Below are 23,365 nucleotides of genomic sequence, written 5' to 3'. Positions count from 1 at the left end.
CCTTCGACAACAAGGGCACAAAGTGGAGGTGAGAGGCTAGTTTGAACCCGAATCCCTAACTCCGAGACTGATATAAGGGTATAGGTGTTTGAAAGGTCACGATTCGCAAACGAAGTCGGAGCGGCAATTCACTTAACTCCGAATGCCAATGGGCTCTTGAAGCGAATTGGAGTTGATGCGCGAAAGTACGGTGCGGTGCTGACGGAGCAAGTATGTCGATCCATGTACAGTGATGGAGGAGAGGAATGATAGGCTAACTATGGATTTCCTTCGTCTAGCTTCGCGACTATACCTTTGATGGTGAGCTTCAGTACACCTTAGACACGAGTCTAATCTCCGGCAGCTGGCAACATGTAAGATACGATCGTATCCCTATTGGGCTTATTGTAGTGCGACACCAGCTAACTCTACTCGTATAGGAATGGGTTTTAATCCACCGCGCACATCTTCATGAAGCTTTGAAAGACAAAGCGCAGGCTCCGGGACAGGGAACGCCTATTGTTCTCCATACCTCCGCCAAGGTAGCGGACGTGGATGCTCAGGCTGCAACCATAACTCTGGAAGACGGACAGCGCTTCGAGGGAGACCTAGTATTAGGGGCTGACGGTGTTCACTCTGTGACCCGTCGGCATGTCTCAGGTAAAGAAGTCAACGCATTTAGCTCGGGTCGCAACGCATTCCGGTTCATGATCCCGCGCAAGGAGGCACTAGAAGATCCTGAGACAGCTCCTATGGTTCAAACAAACGGAACCGTTCTTATGTGGCACAGTGCCGACAGCAAGGTGGTCATTTATCCGTGTGTGAACAACGAGATACTGAACTTTGTCTGCATTCACCCGGACAATCTTACCAATGAATATGTCACCCAAGGCTGGAATTCAGGGGTAGGCAAAGACACGCTCCTAAACGCCTTCAAAGACTTTGAGCCTGGTGTTCTCAAAATGCTGAACAAGGCAGATCCTGAAACGCTGAAGATATGGCCACTACTGGACATGGAAACCCTGCCGCAATGGGTTAATGGGCGACTGGCGCTGATGGGCGATGCTGCTCACCCCTTCCTCCCGTATCGGGCTTCTGGAGGTGCCATGGCCATCGAGGACGGTTTGTCGTTGGCTGTTATGCTCCCTGGAGATGTCAGCAGGGAGGATGTTCCCACACGCCTGGAACTGTACGCAAAGGCTCGCCAGGAGCGAGTGTTACAGATACAGGAGTACACGCGAGAATCCGGAAGAAGGCACGTGGGTGGAAAGGAAGGTATGTAGACACTCAGTCAACATGCAAGAACGAAGCTAAGAGACGTTATAGCTGCTATCATCAGTTCCTACATCTACGATCATGATGAATGGGATCACTCAAGTGAGGTATTGCGCCAGCACCTTTGGTCGCAGAACCAACAGGTTTACTACCGTCAACCTACCGTCTTCGGCCCCATGCCAGGGCCTCGCCAGGACTTCTGGGGCAGAAGTCGAGCGGCTGCCTCGACCAAGGCAAAGTTTTGCACAGCGTCCATTCGGTTTAAGACGAGTCGAACCTTGCTTAAAAACCTGCTACCCAGTTCGTCCTACAGCTTTACCGGTATGGGAAGTGTAGCTTACGCGACGTTCTCCCAAACTACTCTAGATGGACTAGACTGGCTCGCCGGTGGGGGATACAACCACTTCGGCCTGTATATTCATGGCGTCCAATACAAGAGTGCTGATGGTCAAATCACGGAAGGATCTTACCTTCCGGTCCTGTTTGAAGACCTGGCGGATCCTATCCTATCTGGCCGTGAGGAGCTCGGGTTTCCTAAGGTCTTCAGCAGCATCGATGTGAACAGACGCCGTCATTCGTACCATGTTACCGCTAGCTGGCGGGGCGGAGTATGGGGCCAGCTGAACCTGACAGGGCTGGAGGAGAAGTCAGAGGAGGAGACGCAAACCAATGGATCGACTAAGACACCACCAAACCTTCTGCTGCACCGGTACATGCCCAGCGTGGGTAAGGACCGTAAAGGCACGCCCGAGGCGGAGTATCCTGTTGTGGTCGATTCTGCTGAAGACTTGACAGTCGTGCCGTCAAGGATCACACGTGAGCTGCGTGCTACAGACGCTAGACTAGAGATTGATGGACTGGACTGGAATCAGCTCCCTACTCTGCATCACATCGTCTCTCGTCTGGCTGAAGTGCCGGTGTATCAGGTTATAGAGGCTAAGGTTGTTGAAGGCGAGGGAGTAGCAGATGTGTCATCTGCTAGGAGGATTGAGCCGTGAACTGTAAAATAGAGAAGACATTAAATTTATAGATAACGAAGAACATTCCATTCTGATCGAGTCCTACTATTTAACATATGTAATCAGTGAGATATCCTGCTCTTCCATTATCTTCATAGTAGATAATAGCTGTATCGTTTGCTAAGCCAGCCAAACCCGGTGTAACCTACCGAGCTGCAGTATGATTCGTTGCTTTTAACTATGCCCGACGCAACCAGACGAGGTCTGCTAAGATCCGATAAAGGGATATCAGATGGAGGGTAGAGAAGACTAATATGACGTTCAGCAATTTACGGCGTGCTATTAGTCCTAAGCGACTAACGCCTCTACCTCGAGCGCCCTACATCGCCCCCGAACGACTGATTAGTGGCTATACAGTTAATGATGTGAACGAAGCTATAGGTCAATATGCATAAGCTCTAGCCTATAAGCTCTATTCGCCTGACTCGTAGAAAACCTACAGCGTGCTCTAATAAGGTCTCCATTAACCTCTGGGCTATTGAGGTCGTGAAAAATTTCACGCGCAAGATCTTCGTTGTACATAGTTAGAAAAGATATTATAAGCCATTTGAATGCATCTTGGAGTGAAGCGATACTCTCATTCATGTTGACCCTAATATGACTACATAGAAACAAAGTATAGTATTGAGTGTGAATATCCGGTTGTTTGAAAATAATTTCTCTTCTCTCGATACGCAGCCGATTTCGCGATTTACCACTCTCCCCCAACCTCATATCTGAAGATCCTATCATTCACCCGCCCTAATGTGTTATGCCAGAGTCGCGACGCAGCCTATTATTTTAATGACGATTCGTTAGTACGGGTTCATTTGCTCAATCCAGTGACTGTGACATGTCTCTGCGTACCGCATTGATCCAGACACCGTGCAACATGATCTGAATGAAAGCGAACTCAGCGGCGTGAGTTCCCGCAGTGCGCTCGTTCCAGTCGAGGTTCCGATTAATAGGGCGATAGGGAGGTACTCGAAGATGGTCCACAGGCCAGTTTGCAGGTTGTTGGACTGAGACTTGGGTGAGTGTTTCGTTCGGCGGGGCGGATGCTTGTGGCTCGCTGTGGTGCAATTCGTAGTCCGTAAGAACGGATACCGCTGTACGCGTAGTTGGGGTTTCGGTTGTCGTAGTAGACATGATTGTGGATAATTTGCTCGTAGTTTGGTATCAGTGTACCTGTCTATGTTTTGCTTGGGTAAATGACCACTGCTGTAGTTGAAGCCCTCAGAGAGCTAGGGGAAGGGTGTAGGATAATCTGGGGTAATTCCTAATTTGTCCACTCCGGGCGCAGCTCGGTCACTCTCAGGGAAGTGCCGAAAAATAATAGATCATCTGGTATGCTCCTCGTATCAAGATCATATCATGGCTGGGATGTGGTCCCGAAATGTTCGGGCCGAGTGAGTGGGCCGAAGTGGACGGCCAAAGGCGATCCACAGCGAAGCTGGGGTATAGCTATGCTGATTTACTTACTCCACGCAGAAGGTAAAATCAGGAGCTTCCTTTATTGATCCGTGACTTACTACCACTGTGCAAACGGAGCGCAATTTCCCTGTTCCATTGTACCTTGTGCGCAGTACGACAACATCAATATGGATTCTAAATCCGACTCTCCATCGCATCCGCGGCAGTTCTCCGCCATTATAGCTGGAAATATTGATGGACGAACGGATAATGTTCGATACCGCCAAAGACAATTCCACCGCCTCCAAGCGAGCATTCTCCAACACCTGACGGAATTGAAAGAGGCTATCTCCCAGGACTCGGGTCATAGCGAAGAAGAAGTGCAGACGGAAGTCTGTCTCTCGCTGAAGGAAATTCGCTCTCATTACTCATCCCTAAACTTCGAGAAGAGTGTCCAGGTAGAGTACCGTGTGGCACGCGGAGAAGACAATGTGGACAGGAAGAAAGGTGCAGGCATTGTCTATATCATACCCTCCACCCACACAATCTTTTATTCGGTCATCGCCGCGCTGAGTGCAGCCCTCGCGGCAGGGAACTGTATCATCGTGGAGGTATTTAAAGCCCTTCCATAAACTCCGTTTTCGACCTTTAAGTGAGCCCTTTGTGCTAACAATGGAAACAGCTTCCCAAAACCACCTCAAGGGTTACTGCTCTACTTCCCGGAGTCCTCACCGGAGCGCTAGATAGTGATACATTTGCTATCAGTGAGAGTCGCCCCGACGCAGAATTCCTTAGTACTACTCGTGTTTTGAACCAACAGTCGTCTGATCGTCTTACACCTTCAATCCTCGAGTCTCCGAACACTTTGCGGACGGTGGCCGTGGTAGACCGAACGGCAAATCTTCAGGAAGCGGCGATTGACCTTGTCCGAGCGCGGTTTGCATTCAATGGCAGCTCTCCGTACGCCCCGGATGTAGTGTTAGTGAACCAGTTCTTCATGCAACCCTTCGTGGAGTTGGTGATCAAACACGTTGCCAAACATGTCGGGAGCGACAACCGTGGCTCCAACTCGCTTCCTAAGCGCCCCAGACAGTCATCTGTGCTTGACCAGATAGGTTCTGAGAAGGGTGCTAAGGTGATCGTGTCTGGCACTGGATGGGGTGTTGCGTTGATACAGGATCGGTAAGCTGGTCTCCTCCTAGCGATGGGCTTCATCGTCTCCCTGGAGCCTTAATCTAACAAGGCATAGTGATTCTCCCCTTCTGCGCACCATAATCAGTGAGAAGTTGCTATTGTTGCACCCTGTGTCGAGTCTGGATGATGCGATCAATCTCTGTAATGCGTATGTGATCTGGACACTCGCGCTATCATCGTCATTAAAACAACTAACAAGGTAGATCTTCTAGTTCCGGTACTCATGCTGCTACATACACTTTCGCGTCTGCAGGCGCTGGCAAATACGTGTCGGAGTCAATCGACGCGCATACAGCATGGATCAATCATATTCCTTATGACATACTTGGTAAGTAGAGATTCCCATCGCCATCCTACTCTATTAGCCCACTTTTCCACAGACACTGATTATACATCCTTTCCCCAGTTGGACCCGTCGTCGCTCACAGCCATCCTGTGGATCTCAACACACGGTATACAACAGAACACTTTGAGGTTCCCCGGCCTCAAGTCGTGAACCGAACTGTCAACACGACGATCGCCAGGGCTCTCTTAGAAGGAAAGTTGGTTCAGTCCGATCGCTCCCTGCAGGAGATTCTTTCTCCTCTCCCGGCCATCCAACAGCGACCCGGGCACAAGATTGGCTTTTTTGAGCAAGGTATCATTACAGGCGGGCTCATCACCCTTACCTCGTTGATTACAATTGTCTCAGCTGCGGGATATTGGGCTTTGAGAATGAGGTAGCTGTGGGATATTTGTATAGTTATGGATACGTTGATAATTTAGCCAACGTTATACTTCTTAACCTGGGATCTAACTCTGTATGTTTGTTTTGAACGCGACTGTGAGGCAAGCGCTCGGAGATAATGTACTTGTAATACCATTGCGCATAGTACACGTTGAGATTCTCTCAGTCCTAGTCTTTTGGCGATAAGACAGGGATCCAAGCTACTCTATGCCCACAGTGATCCAAAGTCTGATAATGGATATATCCTGTTCTACCGTCTCTGTTCCGGCTTTCTACTCTTATATATAGTATATCACCAGCTCAATAGCTTCAATTGAATAGGACAATCATGCAAATGATGCATACCACTATTATACATAGAATTGCTAATGTTTTTAATATCGGCGTATGTTTGGGAATCCGCGTTGAAAACAACTAACATCAATCTTTCATACAGCGCTTTGGCAGTATATATCGGTAAAGTGCACACAATAGCGGCTTATCTTTGCTAGTTACTCCCGTTTATAGGCTAATGTTTATTACGGGGATCTTTATGCCGGAACAAACTAGGGATAAGATATGTTGACAAACTAGTTCAATAAAAAGAGCCATTGCAAAAGTAATTCCAACTTCAATTTGACTATATACACAAAGTACAATAACAATTATGCTGCAACCTTCGGCCAAGAGCCAATCGTAAACTGAGAATTACACATGTTCGTAAGTTCCCACGTCTCAGTCGCCAAAATAGCAGGGGTTCCCTCATCCTCGAAATCCCCAGCTGCGCCCGCAACGAACATGGCAGCCATAAAATGATCATCTGTAGCATGCGCATCGCGGTACTCTGGATGCTTCATCAGCCGCGTCATGGCGCGTCTTAATTGCGGCCCAGAGGTCTTGAGGAAGACATCCTCGACGGATTGTCGGAACTCGAGTGCCCAGTGCTCCGGGGGCGAATCCTGTGCGAAGTTGTCGCGGAAGCGAAGCATAGGGGCCCAGCGATTGCGATAGAGGTTGTGAACCGCTCCGCCGGTTCCGATGATGAGATAGTTTTCCTTGCGCAGCTGACGAAGAGTCGAACCCACCTTCATATGGAAATGGGGGTCATATCGGGCGTTCATGGAGATGAGTGTGGATGGCGGGCAACCGTTGGGGAACATACGGATCAGGATGAGATATGTATCGTGGATCCAGTCGAAGGTGTCGTTGCCACTGACATTGTACCCGGCCTCGTCGAGCAGGTCAATGCAGCGTTGTGCGGTCTTCAAATCGTTGTTGATCTTGTAGTCGACGTACTTTGATGGGTGAACGTATGCGACGGGACTTTTTCCCGGGTTAGGGTTCGTGGAAACCTGGATTTGATCGCCAAAACAATCCCAATGGGCGCCCTGCAAAAGGTCAGCGATCACATATTCTCAGAAAGCGAATAACCGGTTAGTTGTCCCCAACTCACCATGAGGATAACTCCCTTGATGCCATTTCGGAGGGCTTCATCACCACACTGTTTCCAATAGTCGGCGGAGGAAGACTCCTCGCCCAACATCATGGTCGAGCCATGGGAAAAGAAGTGTACGGGGGTTAACGCTGCTAAGGGTCAGCGTATGAATCCTAGACAGGGGGCGACAACTTACTCATGCTTAGGGACCTTCTATCACGTATATCACTAGTTCACTGTTCCAAAGAGGTGCCATGATCACGGTCTATATCCGGGGCTGTGATGGACATCGGATCGCCCATTCGGAAAACAGAGCCACGGTTCGTATCAGATTTCTTCGGCAGGTGGTCCACATTCCGAGTGGCCACTTCGTAAGCTTCCCCGCAAAACCCCCATGATCGAATATAGTAAAACGGATGCCGATCTCGGATAGGGTGGAGTGGCAAATTGAGGCCTGCATAGAGAAGTTACAGTTTCAACCATGGTTTGATATCAGGTGATCTTGTGTTTAATTTCGGCTCGGGTTATCTTGCTGAATGATAATTCGCTACCTGGCTTTTTTATCACTTGAGATTACCTAGAATCTTTAGATCGTGATCTGTCAGTCCCCGAAAGCTTTCAACCGCAGAGTATGTCAATTACTACGATCCTTTAGTACCTTTGTCGGGACTTGGGCTTCGCCTCAGTTGGCTCGAGAAACTCTTCCGCTTGGTGGCATCTCACGGGTGGGTCCGGTGGGTGGAGTGACAGCTTTCCAGGGATCCTTCCTTTAGCTTTTCAGGTTCTTTGTTTAAATATCGGTTGAGGGAAAGGAGTTTTCGACGATGACGGCGACGATCGCAAAATATGAACAGATCGGTCAGTGTGCCCATAGCCTGGTGAGTTTCACGTAACTAACACTACCTATATCCTTTAGCAAAGAGGGTGTTTGGATATTACTAGTTTTGCTCCTGTCTTCAGATATTTGGAGACTCCAGGCTCACACTTTAGCTTGCCGTAGACGCTAATGCAGGGAAATTAAAATCCAGAGAAGGCTGGTGCATTCAACGGTCAACGGCCGTCGTGCATTATCATGGGGAGAATAACTTGGGTTGGAATGGGCCTAGCTCTAAGAAGAGAGATCGGCAATGATAGATCGTGCTTTATGCTGGCTAGACTATCGACCTAGTAATAAACCAAACAGGGGACGCCAAAACCTGTCTCAATGCCATGAAACCCCTTGACTGCGGAGATGCTTAGAACTAAGACCCATAATCTTAGACAGGTCGTTGATTCAGCTCGACTCGTCGAACGCTGGACCGGTGATACCCACAGGAGCTCTATGGAAAATGAAACAAAGAACATGAATGACCATGGCTGGAACTAACTTTGTTCTGAGCTTAAGCCGCTGACATTCTAAGGAAAGAGAAGCGAGGTCGGAGTGCCAAGGAGGTACCAACTGACTGTAGGATCGGCTGTTGCCCTTTGCAGTAAGCTTTCATACTAGCTTCGAGCCTGCAGTCCCAATTGCCAATAATCGTGCGTCGAGAGAGCAACGTAGAAGGCCTAGGATCACACCGAGCAAGATAAGAAAAGGGGCTTGTGTTCTGGCCCAATTGAGTTTGCCAAGAGCCAACTGACATATAAGGTGTATCGTTAGCCGAAAGGAACTTTGCCTTTACTACTTAAGAGGCAGAGCTAATATAGGTGCATTCTCACGCGTAGTGGCTGTCATCATGGGATCTTGAGTCTGGGGTGAGTAGGTTTGGATTGGATCAATAGTGCACTTGGTATCTACTGGGCAATGGTCGCTACAAGGTTGACTTGCGTAAAATTATTTAATTGAACTACTATACATGTAATGGCTGTTTCAATATGTAGCTGTCTGGCGTGGCGAAACCACTGTAGTGATCGTGTCCACACTGTACTGCCGCATGTCCGAGTCTGCAGTGCCATTTCTCCCAGAATCACTGCGGCATGTCGATGTGCTGTTGTGTTCTTGCGAACATGAGCATAGCTGCTCCGGATCAGAGTTTGGACCCTTGGAGATTTGGATCAATTGGCTGAGGACGGCGTATTCCAACTTCAACTTGATACTATAAGCAACGGGCTTGAACATCATTTGAATGGCGATGTATCCCGCGAACTGGACTGCAACGACCGCCACATCGAGTATCATGACCACAACGTTAATTACCACCAGCCGAATCAGAATCCGAGAGTGAACTGGGTCCGGTCGAAGTCGCAGTAGCTTTGTCGTTTCAAAGATATAGATTCCAGAGATAAGAAGCTCCTGCAAACAGAAACCCACGAGCTGAATCCGCTCCATTACGTTGTATGCGGCGGCAAACCGTGCTGAAGTTCGAAAGCCCTCATCGTGTATCAGGATTCCGTAGAACATCACCGTTGGGGGAATGAAGAGGAGAACACTGTCGACAATGATGAGAATGAGGAGGGCACGGAGTACCTTTGGCGCCTGCATGATAAGGTGCAGTCGTGACCAGAGTACAAGAGAGTGGCCCGCCACTACGCAGTACCAGCTCGGGATGATTATGGAGGCGGAAACCCAGCGAGTAAGTCCGAAATAGAAGATGAAGAAGAGCCATCCAAGGACAAGTGGGATCAGGCCAAAGGAGGCGATCAACAAACTCCAGAAGTAGCAGCCTCGATAGCGCTTGAATGTGGTCAGACATATGATTACCAGTTCCACGGCATTGTACCAGGCAATCGTCGCGAATACTGTAATAATATACGTCTGGAGCTTGGTGACGCCTCCCGTTTTGGGTTGGATCAAACCGGGGTCCGGATCGGGCGGCATGAGGATATCATGTTTCTCGAATCCAAAGAGCTCACCGGGTGTTTATCGCGTGCGTAAAGACCAGATCAGGCTGGGGGAGTATTCCTGCAGCCGAAGTAAAGTGGATAAGGGTTTCGATCAAGTACTTATATGCGAGAGTTGATTGAAATCCAGATGGCGGATAACCGGGGTTGTATGTGGTTCGCATAGTCAAAGTCGTTCCGTGGATAGAAACCACAGCTTGAGCAAGTCGTAGCCCTGTAGATAGTGCACAGGTACCAACAGGGGTCCAGCGATTATTTATTGCTGATCTAGTTGAGAATCGCTGCCAGACAACGTTTAAGCTTTCCCTGGTCCCCATGGAACGCGTAGGCTTACATTCTTTTGAGCGGCTTTGTATGGGATTTCCCAACAAAGCGCCCTGACGTCAAGATCCATACAGCCGGTGTCGACCAGTATCTTTGGCCTCAGTGAAAGGAGAAAAGTCCCTGCATTGGTAGGGGATCGACTCCGCGGAGGAAACCTTCTTTCCATGGATCCTAACTGGCCATGTGCCACAACGGTCTAGACCAAACCCTATGACATCGCTCATGATCCCCTGAGCAAAGGTACAATGAATCACTCGTCCGAGAGTCAGATTGAAGCTTAGTTGGGTCTTTATATTTTCATACGAGGGTCTAATATTCCTAATCACGTGTGATCGTCGGGACGATGGCCCAGAATACAATAGAACGTCTCTAGTGCACAATCCCGAAGCCTTGAAATCGTATTCAACGGTCTTGCTCTGGGGCCCTTTGTACATTCTGAATTGGTATGATTAATAGCTGACTCAGTGGTGTTCTAGTCTGAGTCTATGCTGGAAGGAGGAGCATATGTAGGATAGGTGAAACTGATCGTACTAACCCTCTATCATGGTCCATAGAGCCCAGCTGCCATAGTCCGCCATCTACCCGTATTCGCCCTTTGGCGGACTGTCTAGTTTGGAAATTGTCCCGAAGAGTCCAGTTGGATAGACTTCTGGCCAACGGACCAGTGTTGATACCCATGTCGATTTAGTCTCGCCAGCCAATGATATTCTACTAGTAGTCTATCTGACCCTGTCTATGTTACATACCCCTTTACTACTACCTGCATGCCACTTGTCCTGATGTGGCATGGTATAGGGCCCTAATAGGCATCGCCTCCCCACGTGACCAGCACAATTCGGGCCAATCCAGGAAATGAGGGCAGTGTTGGCACTAATACATTAAACGGGGATATCCTACGCAGTACGCAGGCGCCATTTCTCTTTGAGGGCTACGCATTTTATTGATGGTCTGGGACGATCGGCCTCTGTCGCTGAGCTTGTCTCGCTGAGTTCACCACCGTTGCCCTGAAGATGCCCCCCTTCCGAGTGCTGATCGTAGGAGGCAGCATCACCGGGCTGTCCTTGGCGCTTATGCTAGAGAAAAACACCATCGACTTTCTCATACTTGAAGCATATCTGGACATTGCACCTCAGGTTGGGGCTTCCTTGGGCTTACAGCCTAATGGGCTCCGAATTCTCGACCAGTTGGGCTGTTGTGATGAACTCTTGGAACATGCCAAGGGCCACACAGTGCAAGAGAGTATTTACCGGCTGCCAAACGGCGAAAGGATATGGGATTTCCGCAAGCTAAGCGACCATTTGATAGAACGGTGAATACCATACCCTGGCCGAGCAAGCTGTCGTCTAATACCTCAATTTACAGACACGGGTATCCAATAGCGTTTATGGATCGACAAACAGTTCTCCAAACGCTATATAACAAAATTCAGGATAAAAGCAAGATTCTTACAGGAAAGAGGGTTAAAGCCATAGACAGCTCTGATCCGACCGTGGTGAAAGTGATTACGACCGATGGATCAATATACAGTGGGGACATTGTCGTCGGCGCCGACGGTATTCATTCAACTGTTCGCCAGGAGATGGCACGTTTAAACGTAAACACGGGTCGAGATTACTTGGAAGAAAAATGTGAGCTTCTCTCTTACTTTATCAGTCCTTCCTCCTTACTTCATTCCTTCCTTTATCAAAGCGCTGGAACTACAACTGATACCTCAAATAGCATTCTCTGCAACCTACTCCTGTGTCTTCGGGATTTCACACCGGACTCCCGGCATTGATGCTTGCACCCTTCAGGACGTATTCAATGAGAAGTTCTCATATCTTATTGCTGACGGGCCTGGTGACCGTACCTATTTCTTCCTGTTCGAGCACATGGATAGGGTACGATTTGGCCAGGATATTCCTCGACTCACGGAGACGGACCGAGACGAAATTGTCGGCAGACACCTTAATGATCCGATCACCCCCGATGTCAGATTTCGTGACATTTACGAACGTCGGATCAGGTCTGGCATTACCCCCCTGCAAGAGCATGTATACAAATATTGGCATTATGGAAGAATGATTACTCTTGGGGATGCAAGCCATAAGGTGGGTCGATATCGGAATTAGTGCTAGTCAACCGAATGAAGGCTAACAATGAACTCGCAGCCTCATCCATTGACTGGGCAAGGGGCAAACTGCTGCCTCGAAACGGCAGCATGCTTCACCAATGGCCTTGTGAAGCTGCTGCGCTCCACGCCTTCCGAAACACCCGTTTCAGAAGGAGACATATCCAGCATGTTCGATACAGTTCAGCAGACACGTCAGCCGAGAGTCCGTTTTCTGATTGAGGCGGCTCACAAACGTCAAAAGCTCGTGGCTATGGACACACCCGAGCACAAGTCGTACGTTGCTACGAAAATACCAGGCCTCCCCATAAAGGTTGTCCACAGCGAATGGTTAAAGATCTTTCCACCGGCGGTGTCACTGGATATGGTCCCGTTACCAGCAAGGCCACACAAAATCCCGTATCATGATGAGCTGGGGGCTCAGGACAACAAGCGTTCCCGCGATGAATCCAAACTATAATATGAAGAACGTCTTGCTTTTGTTTGAGCGATTATGGACGTGGCCTTTCAAAAGCTCCAGAAACATATCACGAATTCAATGTGCCCACAGGCGGCAGTTCTAGTTGTGAACATGAGGAAACCTATGGTGAATGATATTATTAGAAGTGAGTATATGTCTATTGGGCCGTATGGGCTATTGAAGAATATCGGCATGTCGTGAAAATACTTCCTAATTGTCATTGGCGAGATCTGAAAATTTCTATGTCCCTCTACCGTGCTGTGGTAAGAACTCCAACAATTGCCTTCCTTTCATAGCACGAATACGCACTGTCCGTCACAATGTCCGTAACACGCGAAGCCCTGGACATCAATGGACAACCTCATGACTGACAATATCATAGAAAAGTGATGCTTAGAACATTCTTGCGCATGGCTATCGATAGGTTACGTATTACATGGCATTCAAGGGATGTGAAATATATATGGATCCCAGAATGGTCACTGTGACTGATGACCTTTCCGGAGGTGCGAAGTGGCCAAGATACGTACAATGATACTACCAGGCAACTTTCCTGTATTCACACGCAACATACTCCTTTCATCCGTGCTTCACTTAATGTGTTGTGGCTGCCGACACGGGTGGAGAATGACGAGACATCATGAAGCACCCTCACGCCATTAGCAGTTTCGTCGAGTCAGTCAGACCGAGAGCTAGTAAAAGGTTCACCAATGAGATCAAGCAAGGTGCACTTTAGCGTATTGCAAAGCTGTATGGAGATACGATGCACCAATAACCAAGCACAACCGGCTGAAGAACTCGCCGGCGGCGCTTAGGGTAAGGCCGCCATTCCCAGGAAACGTGGCCATTAAGTCTTCGGAGATGTAGTTAAGCATGCCACCACTAACATGAGGGGTCAGTAATATCTGGGGTAAAACGTTGGACGATCTTTACCCAACTACTGGTCTTGGACCCTAAGCTAGTGTAGCCGACTCTTGGCCGCAGATTCCTTCCCCTCACATCAAGGCCAAGCCAGAATGGCGAAGCACCAGCCAACGCATGTTGGCAATTTACCCTAGGCCGTGATCATCATCTTCGTACAAATACAGTCCGACAAACCTCCGTTCGTCCTTGGGTGGGAGAATTGATCCCGAGTGACGGGCGAGTGGAGTCGGGGTGATTGGCGGAAAAACCTCGATCTATTCTGCAGGAAGGGTTCGTGAACACTCACTGATTTTCAACATGACAATGCTTGAACGTGGATTGCTGCCAGGGTCATCTGGCTATAAATGGAACTTAATACTCCTGCCTCTTACAATCACCACCCGCCAAGCATCTCGACTTTTCCTCATCTGGACCCGTCGTTACTCTCTACAGCTATAACCCCTTTTGGTAACATTTGCCATTGTCAACATGAGATTTAGCGCTCTTGGACTCGTTGCCGCTCTGTTGAGCCAGGTTCAGGCAAGTCCTGTCGCACGAGCATCAAAGACACCTTACTTCTTCCTCATCGGTGACTCTACCGTGGCGGTAAACGGCGGTTGGGGAAATGGACTTCTAGCCTACCTGAAGGATCCAGCCAAAGGTGAGAACAGGGCCGTGAGCGGAACCACCACCGTCTCCTGGAAAGCCAATGGAAGATGGGACGATCTTATTAAAAGTGTCGAGTCCAACGCCGCCAACTATGAACCAATCGTGACTGTTCAATTTGGCTACAACGACCAAAAGAGCCTTACCCTGGCCCAGTTCACGTCGAACCTTGAGTCCATTGCCACCGATATCCAGGGGGCTGGCGGAACTCCCGTATGACTCCATTTGGCAATTGCCTGATTGTGTTGTGCTGACGAGCTGTGCAGATCTTTATCACCTCCCTCACTCGCCGTAACTTTGACGGCGATGAGGTCAAACAAGACCTCAAGGACTGGAGAGATGCGACCATCACCGCTGCCCAGGCCGTTGGCATCCAATACCTCGACTTGAACACGGCAAGCACCAACTACGTTAACGCCATCGGCGAAGAGAATGCTATCAAGTACAATCTTACTCCTGATGATCGAACACATTTGAATCCTGCAGGCGAGGCCGTCTTTGGTCGGATGACACTTGACCTTTTGTTGCAGGCACGCGGGGATCTCAATGCATACTTTGAACCCAACGAGGCGTTGAGTGAAAGAATTGCCAACGGTGAATATGCCACAGGGGATGAGTGATTGATTTGTTTGCCGAGATAGAGGGGTAAATAGATGCAATATTATATGTTACCGATCAAATTGTCCTTACCGGCGTCTGGTTATTTGGTCGATCAGTGTTGAGTCTGGATATATATAACCGTCAAAGCGTGATACTGTTCCCTGCTCGGTCTCAGTCAACCGCATATAGCGAATTCCCAGTACCTGAATTACATTTTCTGTTTTGAAGAATCGACCATTATGGAACAACTAGCTTATACTTATAGACAAGATATATTCCCTCCTATCGTAGCCACGGTGCGCAGGTCTCGGCATAAAGATAAAGCGAGATGGTCCTAAACTGCCCTTGTAGAATACGACATTCCAAGATTATCAAACGCGCCAAGCCGGGAATTTGTGCTTGGAGACACCCTCTACCATTTAGGACGCGTTATTTATATGAAATGACGTACTTCTGTCTACGGATTGGCCTATTCTTCCATTGCCCGAGTGGAGGCTTCCCAGATCCTTTGGGATTTTAGACATTTTAGGCAAGCCGCAAAACACGTGATTAAATATTTATCCTATTTGCTATTTTTAGAGATTTAATATCATTAAAGCGATTTCCTAAATGTTGGACTGTCACATTTATAGCTGTGTCTAGATAAAAAGATCTCTATAAACATGAGTCATAATTTTATCCTGCCATTCCCAATGTAACTCTAATCAAGCATATCAAGTTTCGAACTATCTATCTATTAGTTACAAGTAACGGACTATTAGGGTAAATCCTGGTAAAGCCAACTTGAAAACAGGTACTCTGGCTCGATTTGGCCTGTTCTTCCAACGAAATAATGACGTTCAGATCCCTAGTTGCCCAGACCCATACCGGGAAAAGCCCAGGAGTCGCTATACTCGCGAATCGTGACCCCCAAGACGTTCTCTGGTTGTATTCCGCGTAGCCTCCGCCGATGTCTTTGAAGGTGAAAGTCCGTTGTCGTAGAAGCGTCTTAGGAAATGCTTGGCGTCGGTTGACTTCATTCGCATTAGGGTCTGCCGCCGAGAAGCCCTGGGGGCACCATTGGGTCTTGACTTGGTAGCAACGGGATCGGCAGAGGGTGATTGGGATTGATGGGAAGAAGAAACGGTCATTTTTTCAGATGATATATTTTCAATTGATGGGCTAATAGTAGTAGATGTTGAGGTGAGATTAGCTAGATTTCAGCTCTATTTATGTGGCTCATGTATCATTCTGGTACCGCCACCGGATTATTGCTTACGTTTTACGTACGTCAGGTGTCCACCGAAATCTAGATTCAATCTAGAAACAAGTAAGTGTAAGTAGGGAAACTGGCAAGGGGAGTGACAAGTATCGAAACGCTGTCGAGGTCTGTACTACTGTAGACATTTTCTACAGAACATATGCTGAAATTCATGGATGCGAAAACCTGTTCAAAACGCTATATGTACATCCCTTGAATTGACCTTGTCGGCTACCTGTAATCTGAGCAAAGTTAACTAAACAACTTCATACATAAACTAAATACATTATTTGCCACAATGCTTAATGCCAACAATGGAAAGCTCAAGATCTTGCTTCATCAGGGAATTTCCTGAGCAGATCACCTAATCGGTCCATCGGCGCCGACATTAGGCCCGCAACGGTCTCATAAGGTGGCTTATCAGGAGCTGCCGGATGGCTACGGGTAGGAATGAACTTCTTGGTCCGACCGAATGAGCGTGCCATGCCATCGGAGTCGGAATCACTCAAAGCATGTTCCAGAGCTGGGAGGTCTTGGGTTTCTTCTTCCTTGATGTGCTGCGCGAGGTTGGCCCAGAGGGTCTTCAGGGTGGGAATGAACTCGGGGTCGTCTGGTTGAAGTCCCTGGAATTTGTAGAGGTCTTCCTTGACCTTTGAAACATACTTGTCAGTAACCTCGATCGTGTCACTTGTTGATTGAAGGAGATAGGCTTAGAACGCTTACTATTTGATGTTCATGTCGATCATGGTCTGCCATCGTTTTGCCATTGTCGAGCACCTTCTCCATGCGTGGGTATACCACGAGCTCTTCACCGATGGAATGGCGGGCGAGCTCCCAGGTGAATTGGTTCTGCCATTGTTCCTTTTCATCTTTCGTTTTGGCACTCAGGATTCGATTATATTGATCCTCCAGTTCGCGATGATCGTTTTTGATCACTTCGGACACGCGAGTCGCTGCCGGAGCAGTAGTGCGGAAGCCTCGACTGGCACCTAGAGTAGTTCTGGCGAGGCTATAGTGAGTGGGAGCCCTGAAGGGCTTGAACAGATATCGTGAGGAGTACATTTTGTCGCCAGAAGCTTCAATTCAATCTATCATTCGTTGGTTTGTATAGTCGAGTAATATAGTCAGTCACATTACGAGGAATAGCGCAGCGCCAGTTTATAATCCTTTGATTCTATAGGCAGATATGTGAGAAGTCGCCATGTATCCGTCAGAATGACATGTAGAGGGGGTCACCCACAGATCCATGGCATTTCAATCGGGGTCAGCCAACGATTGTTCGGCGATTAATCAGGTTACCTTTCTATCGCATTAAGATTCTAGACCCCAGGTTTCGGATGAAGAAAGGATGACATATTGCAAAGTCTCCACCGTTGCCGAGCATCAATTGCGAGAACCCACCAATTATTCGTCTCGTAATTCTTCGGAAAATAAAACTGCTGTATCAGGAGGCATTCTATTGGGCCTGCATTTTATAGACGATTTTTGGACACCGCTAGGCCTACCTTGGCAATATCATTTGTACTGATATTAGCTCATCACCACGACAGCCACCTCGAGCCTCAAGACCTATGGCAGTTATTGTGGTCGAGAGGCACCTCTAGATCAATAAATCGAATATGACGCGAGGGCGATGTCAGGACCTACAACCACATTGTGGTGGCGGATGACGCCGGAACCAGCAAGGGAGAGAAGAGGATGTATAAAAACATATCAGAATTCTCAACAAACAGCAGAAGCCACCGAGTTTTACAGTCTTTAGTAGTAATATAGCACAATGATGGCATCACATCCGTTGCAAGCTTTAGGCGAAGCAGTTGGTGCGGCGGGCGCCGATCCGCGCATCAAGCAATTGAATTCTCTCTTTCAGGGTGCCAACGATGGTCCGGCCAGAACTGCTGCCAAAATAACAGGCGTGCAACAGGGTGGTAAAAGGGAGGATGATGGCCCCTACTTCACTAATAACGAGGGCATCCCCTTCCCCGACCCGGCTCATAGCAAGACCGCCGGTGGACTACCATTGGTATCGGATACTTTTTTACTCCAGAAACAGCAGCATTTCAATCGCTCTAAGAACTTAGAGCGAATGGTGCATCCTTGTTCGTATAACCCCTTTCTTTTCCTTCTGAACGGAAGTAACGTTGGTCATGAACAGGTGGCAGTGGTGCATTCGGATACTTTGAGACTACGCATGATGTTTCCAACCTCACTAAGGTAGCCCTAACCAGTGTAGGCCAATATCCTCCGAATCATGCTAAACTGAATAGGCCAACTTTCTTAGATCTCCTGGGCTGAAAACTCCGGTCTTCGCCCGCTTTTCCACCGTGACGCTCGGCCGTGAATTTCCAGATCTGGCCAGAAACCCTCGCGGTTTTGCTCTCAAGTTCTACACGGGCGAGGGCAATTATGACATCGTGGGCCTGAACTTTGTACGTCACCTATCTACGATCAACGGATGTCATGTATACTAACTTCGAATTAGCCCGTTTTCTTCTGCCGAGACCCCATTCAGGGTCCCGATGTCATTCGCTCGCAGTCGCGTAATCCACAGAACTTTCTTCTCGATCACAACTCACTGTTCGATCTCCTGGCAAATACGCCCGAAGGGTATGTCGCGGAATTGCTCATTGAAGGTGCATAGCTAATATGAAACAGAAACCATGCCGGTATGATGTTCTTCAGTAACCATGGTACACCAAAGGGCTGGAGAAACAACCATGGTTATGGCTGCCATACGTTCAAATGGTATGCTTAAAATGGTCTATATTGAACGCTCGCAATTGTGTCTAACAAAAGTATAGGGTCAACAAGGATGGCAAATTCGTATATATCAAGTATCATTTCCTTGCAGACAACGGCCAGAAACAGTTCAACGCCGATGAAGCGCAGTATCACGGCGGTGCCGATCCGGACTGGTCGAAACGCGACCTTTGGCAGGCCATCGAGAAGGGCGAAGAGATTACCTGGACGGCGCATGTCCAGATCATGCAACCCGAGGAAGCCGATCCAGCGAAGCTCGGTTTCGATCCGTTCGATGTGACCAAGGTGTGGCCGAAGAAGCAGTTCCCGGTACGCCAGCAACCTCTCTATCATTCGTAACACTGTCGACTAACTGATCTAGCTTCATGAGTTTGGCAAACTAAGGCTCAACAAAAATCCCGAGAACTTTCACCGAGACGTTGAACAAGCTGCCTTCTCACCGGGCAGCATGGTCCCCGGCATCGAAGACAGTCCCGATCCCCTACTCCAATTCCGTATGTTCTTCTACCGCGACGCACAATACCATCGGATTGGGATCAACCTCCACCAAGTACCGGTCAATTGTCCATTCATGGCCTCATCATATTCGTCCCTGAACTTCGATGGACAAATGCGCGTCGACGGAAACCATGGAATGAACCCGCAGTACGTCCCAAACAGCTTCGTGAACAAGTTCCGACCAGACGTGGCCGAGGCTCCCTACCAGCTCTCGGACAATAATGTCGGTCGCAAGTCCCATTTCTACCATGAAGGCAAAGCATCAGAATACGACCAGCCACGGGCCCTGTATCGGGAGGTCATGGATGAGCGGGCCCGCAGGCAGCTGCACGATAATACAGCCCGTCTACTGCGGTTGGTGGAGTTCCCTGTGATTCAGGTTAAGTATCTGGCACAGCTCTTCCGTATCGCACCAGAGTATGCGAAGGGAGTATACGATCTGCTCCCGGAAAAGTCGTTCCCGTTTAGCGATGTTGAGAAGCAAGCTGATGGTGCAGAGACGGCGATGAAAGAGCCCAAGTTTCGACCCAGCGCGCCGACGGATAAATTGGTCGGCATGTGTCCTATGAAACCTGTCTACAATGTTTAAGTATGAGGAGAAATTGTGTAACTAGTCTATGTCTCAATATACTGTTCTTGGTTCATGGCCACACTGCCTACGTCCTTAGTGCATGTAAGGAATAGTATGATACACACCACCCCAGATGCAGCCCTACAATAGAAGCATAACCGGCTACAATAAACATATGTCCGTTACTCCTTAAAGAATGTTGTCTCGGCATTGGTCTCTGGCAATGCTTCAAGATCCAAGTCTTTCATAGCCGTGCCAGGTGAGACGAACTAGGGGATAACCGGCGCACTCTGGATGTCTCGCAATAAAGAGACTTAAACAATATTCTGCCGCCGATTTCTGGCCTCTGATGACGTTGCACATCACTAATGCCAGTTGTATCCTTCTACCTCTGATATAGCTATTGCAATTCACATATAAAGAATATCCATTGTCTATATTGAGCTTGCTGTATGGATTAGGCCCTGGTTCGTAAGATGAGTTCGTCGATCATAGGCCTGACTCGGATACCCCATATCATGTAAGTATGTGGTTCCAGTTAACCTCCTTAAACAGAGAGCCAGTCGTATCTTTCTATGGTCAAGGACATGATAGTATTACTCTCCACGGCTTACATATCTCACAATTATCTCGAAATGTCCCATCCAGCGACTTGGTTATGCTCATCCTCACCCGCACGGTGTGCCCACCATGTAGTGAATGTCCCGAGAAGGTTCGTTGCAGACATATATCGACATTGCGTGGCTCTTCCCCGGGTTAAGTGCTTTGAATAATGGTTAGACGGTTGGTATCACGTCCTAAGCGTTTGACTTCTAGCGGCGGTTGATGAATCACCAGCGTGTGAACATGATCATTATATTCGAAGGTAATTTCGTTTCACCAGCACGACTAGAACAATGCTAGGCGGGTTCATGATATTGAGTATATATATGAGCGAGTGTTACTAAGTTGCGCGTTGAAGCCTGGTTGCCTTAGCCAAAATGAGATTCTTCGCTTTTGTCGTATGCGTAACTAAGTCATCAGTATGAGTTCATTTAAGCACTGTGACTCACTCTTCTTCGTCACTTAGTATTTGACAGATAGCATATTCTTCATTCGTCGCATCTTGTCAAATAACCTCACCACATCGAGCAACTCCAACAGTCAAACGAACACAACAATACCATGGAGCTAGACTCCACCACCAAGGCCCTCTCTCTATGGGAGATACTGCATCCCATCCTCCTCAACCTAGATATGCGAACTCTTCACCACGCACAACGGGTGTGCCGCGTTTGGTATCACATCATCACCAGATCAAGGTCTCTTCAGCAAGCCCTATTCTTCCTACCTGTGGAGGAGAGTCAAGCCACTGGCCCCGTCAAACGCATAGATCAAATAAACCCCCTACTTAAGGAGATTCTCTGGCCTCAGCTATCGTGGCTTGCTACCTCCGCCCGCAAACTTAAGTTTTCAGAGCGCAGAAGACAAGCCAAGGAACGTGGTATTCCGACACTCCGTTCAGAGACCGCTAGCTGGCGCCGAATGCTCATTCGTCAGCCTCCACCAATTACAATAGGCATCCAAGGTGAAGATGAAGACGATGCAGACTCTCCAGCCCCGACTATCTATTATAACGAAGACATCTCCACCGAATGTCTCTGGGCCCTGACAGAGATATCTACCTTTGCAGATCATTGTTTCGTTCAATGCATCTTCAGTGGCGACGACGGATGGAAGGAGATATATCCTCCTGAGCAAGTCGATCTCGTATCTGAGCAGGATCTTCAAAAGTGCGATATGTTACTGGTGGGCCACTGCCCGCCTAACTATCTTCTTAGAATGATACAATGGATCCTGAGATATGCATACTACGATCCCCGTCTTTCCCTACGGGTAGACATACACCCGCCAATGCTAGATTTCTATTACCGTTTCAATCTAAGCGGTTCATTAGTGATGGATGGTTGGGTCTTCGTTATCGCCAACCATCATGGACCAATTTGGACATACAATGTTGACGACATGGCCCTGGGCAAGGCACCCATTTTGGAGTCCTATATGCACAAGACCCAGTTGAATCCTTTGACAGAGCAGGAGGCAACGGCGGTGAAACATATTGTCGACGATGGATCACTTGCTCGGACGGTTGGATCTACCACGAGCTATACAGACAGGCTAGTGCGTGTTATAGCGAAGCTTGTTGACAAGGGAATCTTGCCAAAGTTTACGCTCGAAGAACATGAAATCATCTACCGGGTTCGTTGATTATGGATATTGGATCATGTTGTATGACGGACAGCTGTTGCAGGTCTTCTATAAATAAACTCGATGTTACACTAAGCGTGGACGGCGTATTTCCCATATCTTTTCTCTGCCTTCTAACTATATGTTGACATTTATTACATTTTTAGATTTTGGATCTTATCCATGTCAAGGGACATGCAACACAATGTCAAGCCTAGTTATCTTCTCTTTTTACAATGGTGCAGATTAGTATCGAGTCTAAGTAGTTATACTCGATTCATACTAGTGACTAGTTTCGTAGGCACCATTTCATATCGTATGTAAAGGCATTTTAAACGAATATCATGATATCTCGTGTGTGGTTGGGGTTCACTGAGGACGAATTACGGACACGGGAAGTGTTGGGATTTAAATAATTCTCAACACTCAACATCAACTTATAATATTCTTACTAAGATTCTATCAATATTACTAATTCCTCCTACCCCGACCGGCTCCAAAGCTAAATATCCCTCTCGTAACATCTCATACCATACATAGATAGTACTAAGCTTGCTCCTCGTCATGGTTGTCGGCGGCTGCTTCTGCGGAAAGATTCGCGTTGAGTATAACGGCGAGCCAATTATATCAGTGAGTATATTCACCTCCCAAAAGCAAGTCCAATTGACAGCTAACAAGGGTGATATAGGCATTATGCCACTGCTATGATTGTCGCAAACTGACTGGGACTCTCTTCACCTACAGTTTCGTGGTCCACAAGGCTGACCTGAAGATTACCGGCAGCCCTAAGGAAGTGGCCAAAAGAGCCGATAGCGGGAATCATATCAAGAACTACTTCTGTTCGGACTGCGGTGGGTGATTTGGAGTTCCGAAATTGAAGGAGATATCAACTAAAGAGAATTTGTAGGAACGCCTATCTACGGGCATAAGATCACGGCGTCGGGAACTCCTGAGGAGATCACTATCCTTCGGGCCGGGGTTTTTGATGATCTCGAGTTTCTGGATCGGCACAGGCCGAAGGCGGAGATTTATAGACTCGGACGTGTAAAATGGATGTGTCCTCTCGAAGGAGCCGATCAGTTCATCGGCATGCCGCCGCTTCCATAGTTATGTTGAAGTAACGACGATTATTATGAACGGCCGTATATAGAGGGCAGAACAGGCATGGTTAAGCCCTATACTGCTCT

The 23,365-nt window shown here is 48.2% G+C and overlaps 10 protein-coding genes across 10 annotated transcripts; 7 read left to right on the top strand and 3 right to left on the bottom strand.

Moving 5' to 3' along the window:
- Window positions 1–297: 297 nt before the first annotated feature.
- On the top strand, window positions 298–2,252 carry AO090113000162 (uncharacterized protein; the record flags this gene model as incomplete). Its single annotated transcript, XM_023237847.1, is given in 5 exon segments — window positions 298–310; window positions 322–353; window positions 420–1,254; window positions 1,297–1,575; window positions 1,621–2,252. The coding sequence occupies 5 exon segments, from the start codon at window positions 298–300 to the stop codon at window positions 2,250–2,252; spliced, it is 1,791 nt and encodes a 596-aa protein (XP_023092634.1).
- Window positions 2,253–3,853: 1,601 nt separating this feature from the next.
- On the top strand, window positions 3,854–4,851 carry AO090113000160 (uncharacterized protein; the record flags this gene model as incomplete). The annotated part of the gene is made up of 2 exons (XM_001824289.3): window positions 3,854–4,276; window positions 4,348–4,851. 2 exons carry the CDS (start codon window positions 3,854–3,856, stop codon window positions 4,849–4,851), a joined length of 927 nt encoding a protein of 308 aa, XP_001824341.3.
- A 131-nt stretch (window positions 4,852–4,982) lies between these two features.
- On the top strand, window positions 4,983–5,582 carry AO090113000159 (uncharacterized protein; the record flags this gene model as incomplete). Its single annotated transcript, XM_023237846.1, has 3 exons — window positions 4,983–5,007; window positions 5,113–5,187; window positions 5,323–5,582. 3 exons carry the CDS (start codon window positions 4,983–4,985, stop codon window positions 5,580–5,582), a joined length of 360 nt encoding a protein of 119 aa, XP_023092633.1.
- Window positions 5,583–6,230: 648 nt separating this feature from the next.
- On the bottom strand, window positions 6,231–6,686 carry AO090113000158 (DODA-type extradiol aromatic ring-opening family dioxygenase; the record flags this gene model as incomplete). The annotated part of the gene is made up of 1 exon (XM_001824287.3): window positions 6,231–6,686. The coding sequence occupies one exon, from the start codon at window positions 6,684–6,686 to the stop codon at window positions 6,231–6,233; it is 456 nt and encodes a 151-aa protein (XP_001824339.3).
- Window positions 6,687–8,694: 2,008 nt separating this feature from the next.
- AO090113000157 (uncharacterized protein) lies at window positions 8,695–9,797 on the bottom strand (the record flags this gene model as incomplete). Its single annotated transcript, XM_023237845.1, has 2 exons — window positions 8,695–8,729; window positions 8,903–9,797. The coding sequence occupies 2 exons, from the start codon at window positions 9,795–9,797 to the stop codon at window positions 8,695–8,697; spliced, it is 930 nt and encodes a 309-aa protein (XP_023092632.1).
- A 1,357-nt stretch (window positions 9,798–11,154) lies between these two features.
- AO090113000156 (FAD-dependent oxidoreductase) lies at window positions 11,155–12,714 on the top strand (the record flags this gene model as incomplete). Its single annotated transcript, XM_023237844.1, has 4 exons — window positions 11,155–11,453; window positions 11,507–11,772; window positions 11,834–12,234; window positions 12,295–12,714. The coding sequence occupies 4 exons, from the start codon at window positions 11,155–11,157 to the stop codon at window positions 12,712–12,714; spliced, it is 1,386 nt and encodes a 461-aa protein (XP_023092631.1).
- Window positions 12,715–14,106: 1,392 nt separating this feature from the next.
- AO090113000155 (rhamnogalacturonan acetylesterase) lies at window positions 14,107–14,903 on the top strand (the record flags this gene model as incomplete). Its single annotated transcript, XM_001824284.1, has 2 exons — window positions 14,107–14,496; window positions 14,550–14,903. The coding sequence occupies 2 exons, from the start codon at window positions 14,107–14,109 to the stop codon at window positions 14,901–14,903; spliced, it is 744 nt and encodes a 247-aa protein (XP_001824336.1).
- A 1,543-nt stretch (window positions 14,904–16,446) lies between these two features.
- Window positions 16,447–17,185, bottom strand: AO090113000154 (uncharacterized protein; the record flags this gene model as incomplete). The annotated part of the gene is made up of 2 exons (XM_001824283.3): window positions 16,447–16,773; window positions 16,847–17,185. The coding sequence occupies 2 exons, from the start codon at window positions 17,183–17,185 to the stop codon at window positions 16,447–16,449; spliced, it is 666 nt and encodes a 221-aa protein (XP_001824335.1).
- Window positions 17,186–17,903: 718 nt separating this feature from the next.
- AO090113000153 (catalase) lies at window positions 17,904–19,970 on the top strand (the record flags this gene model as incomplete). Its single annotated transcript, XM_023237843.1, has 7 exons — window positions 17,904–18,222; window positions 18,279–18,352; window positions 18,391–18,552; window positions 18,606–18,730; window positions 18,779–18,868; window positions 18,925–19,192; window positions 19,245–19,970. 7 exons carry the CDS (start codon window positions 17,904–17,906, stop codon window positions 19,968–19,970), a joined length of 1,764 nt encoding a protein of 587 aa, XP_023092630.1.
- A 1,146-nt stretch (window positions 19,971–21,116) lies between these two features.
- On the top strand, window positions 21,117–22,396 carry AO090113000152 (uncharacterized protein; the record flags this gene model as incomplete). Its single annotated transcript, XM_023237841.1, has 2 exons — window positions 21,117–22,190; window positions 22,346–22,396. The coding sequence occupies 2 exons, from the start codon at window positions 21,117–21,119 to the stop codon at window positions 22,394–22,396; spliced, it is 1,125 nt and encodes a 374-aa protein (XP_023092629.1).
- Between the last annotated feature and the right edge of the window lie 969 nt (window positions 22,397–23,365).

Source organism: Aspergillus oryzae, chromosome 5 (genome assembly GCF_000184455.2).
Source record: "Aspergillus oryzae RIB40 DNA, chromosome 5".
In the NCBI taxonomy this organism is placed as follows: domain Eukaryota; kingdom Fungi; phylum Ascomycota; class Eurotiomycetes; order Eurotiales; family Aspergillaceae; genus Aspergillus; species Aspergillus oryzae.
Note: the sequence above shows the minus strand (reverse complement) of the source record. Positions and strands in the feature narration are given on the sequence as shown.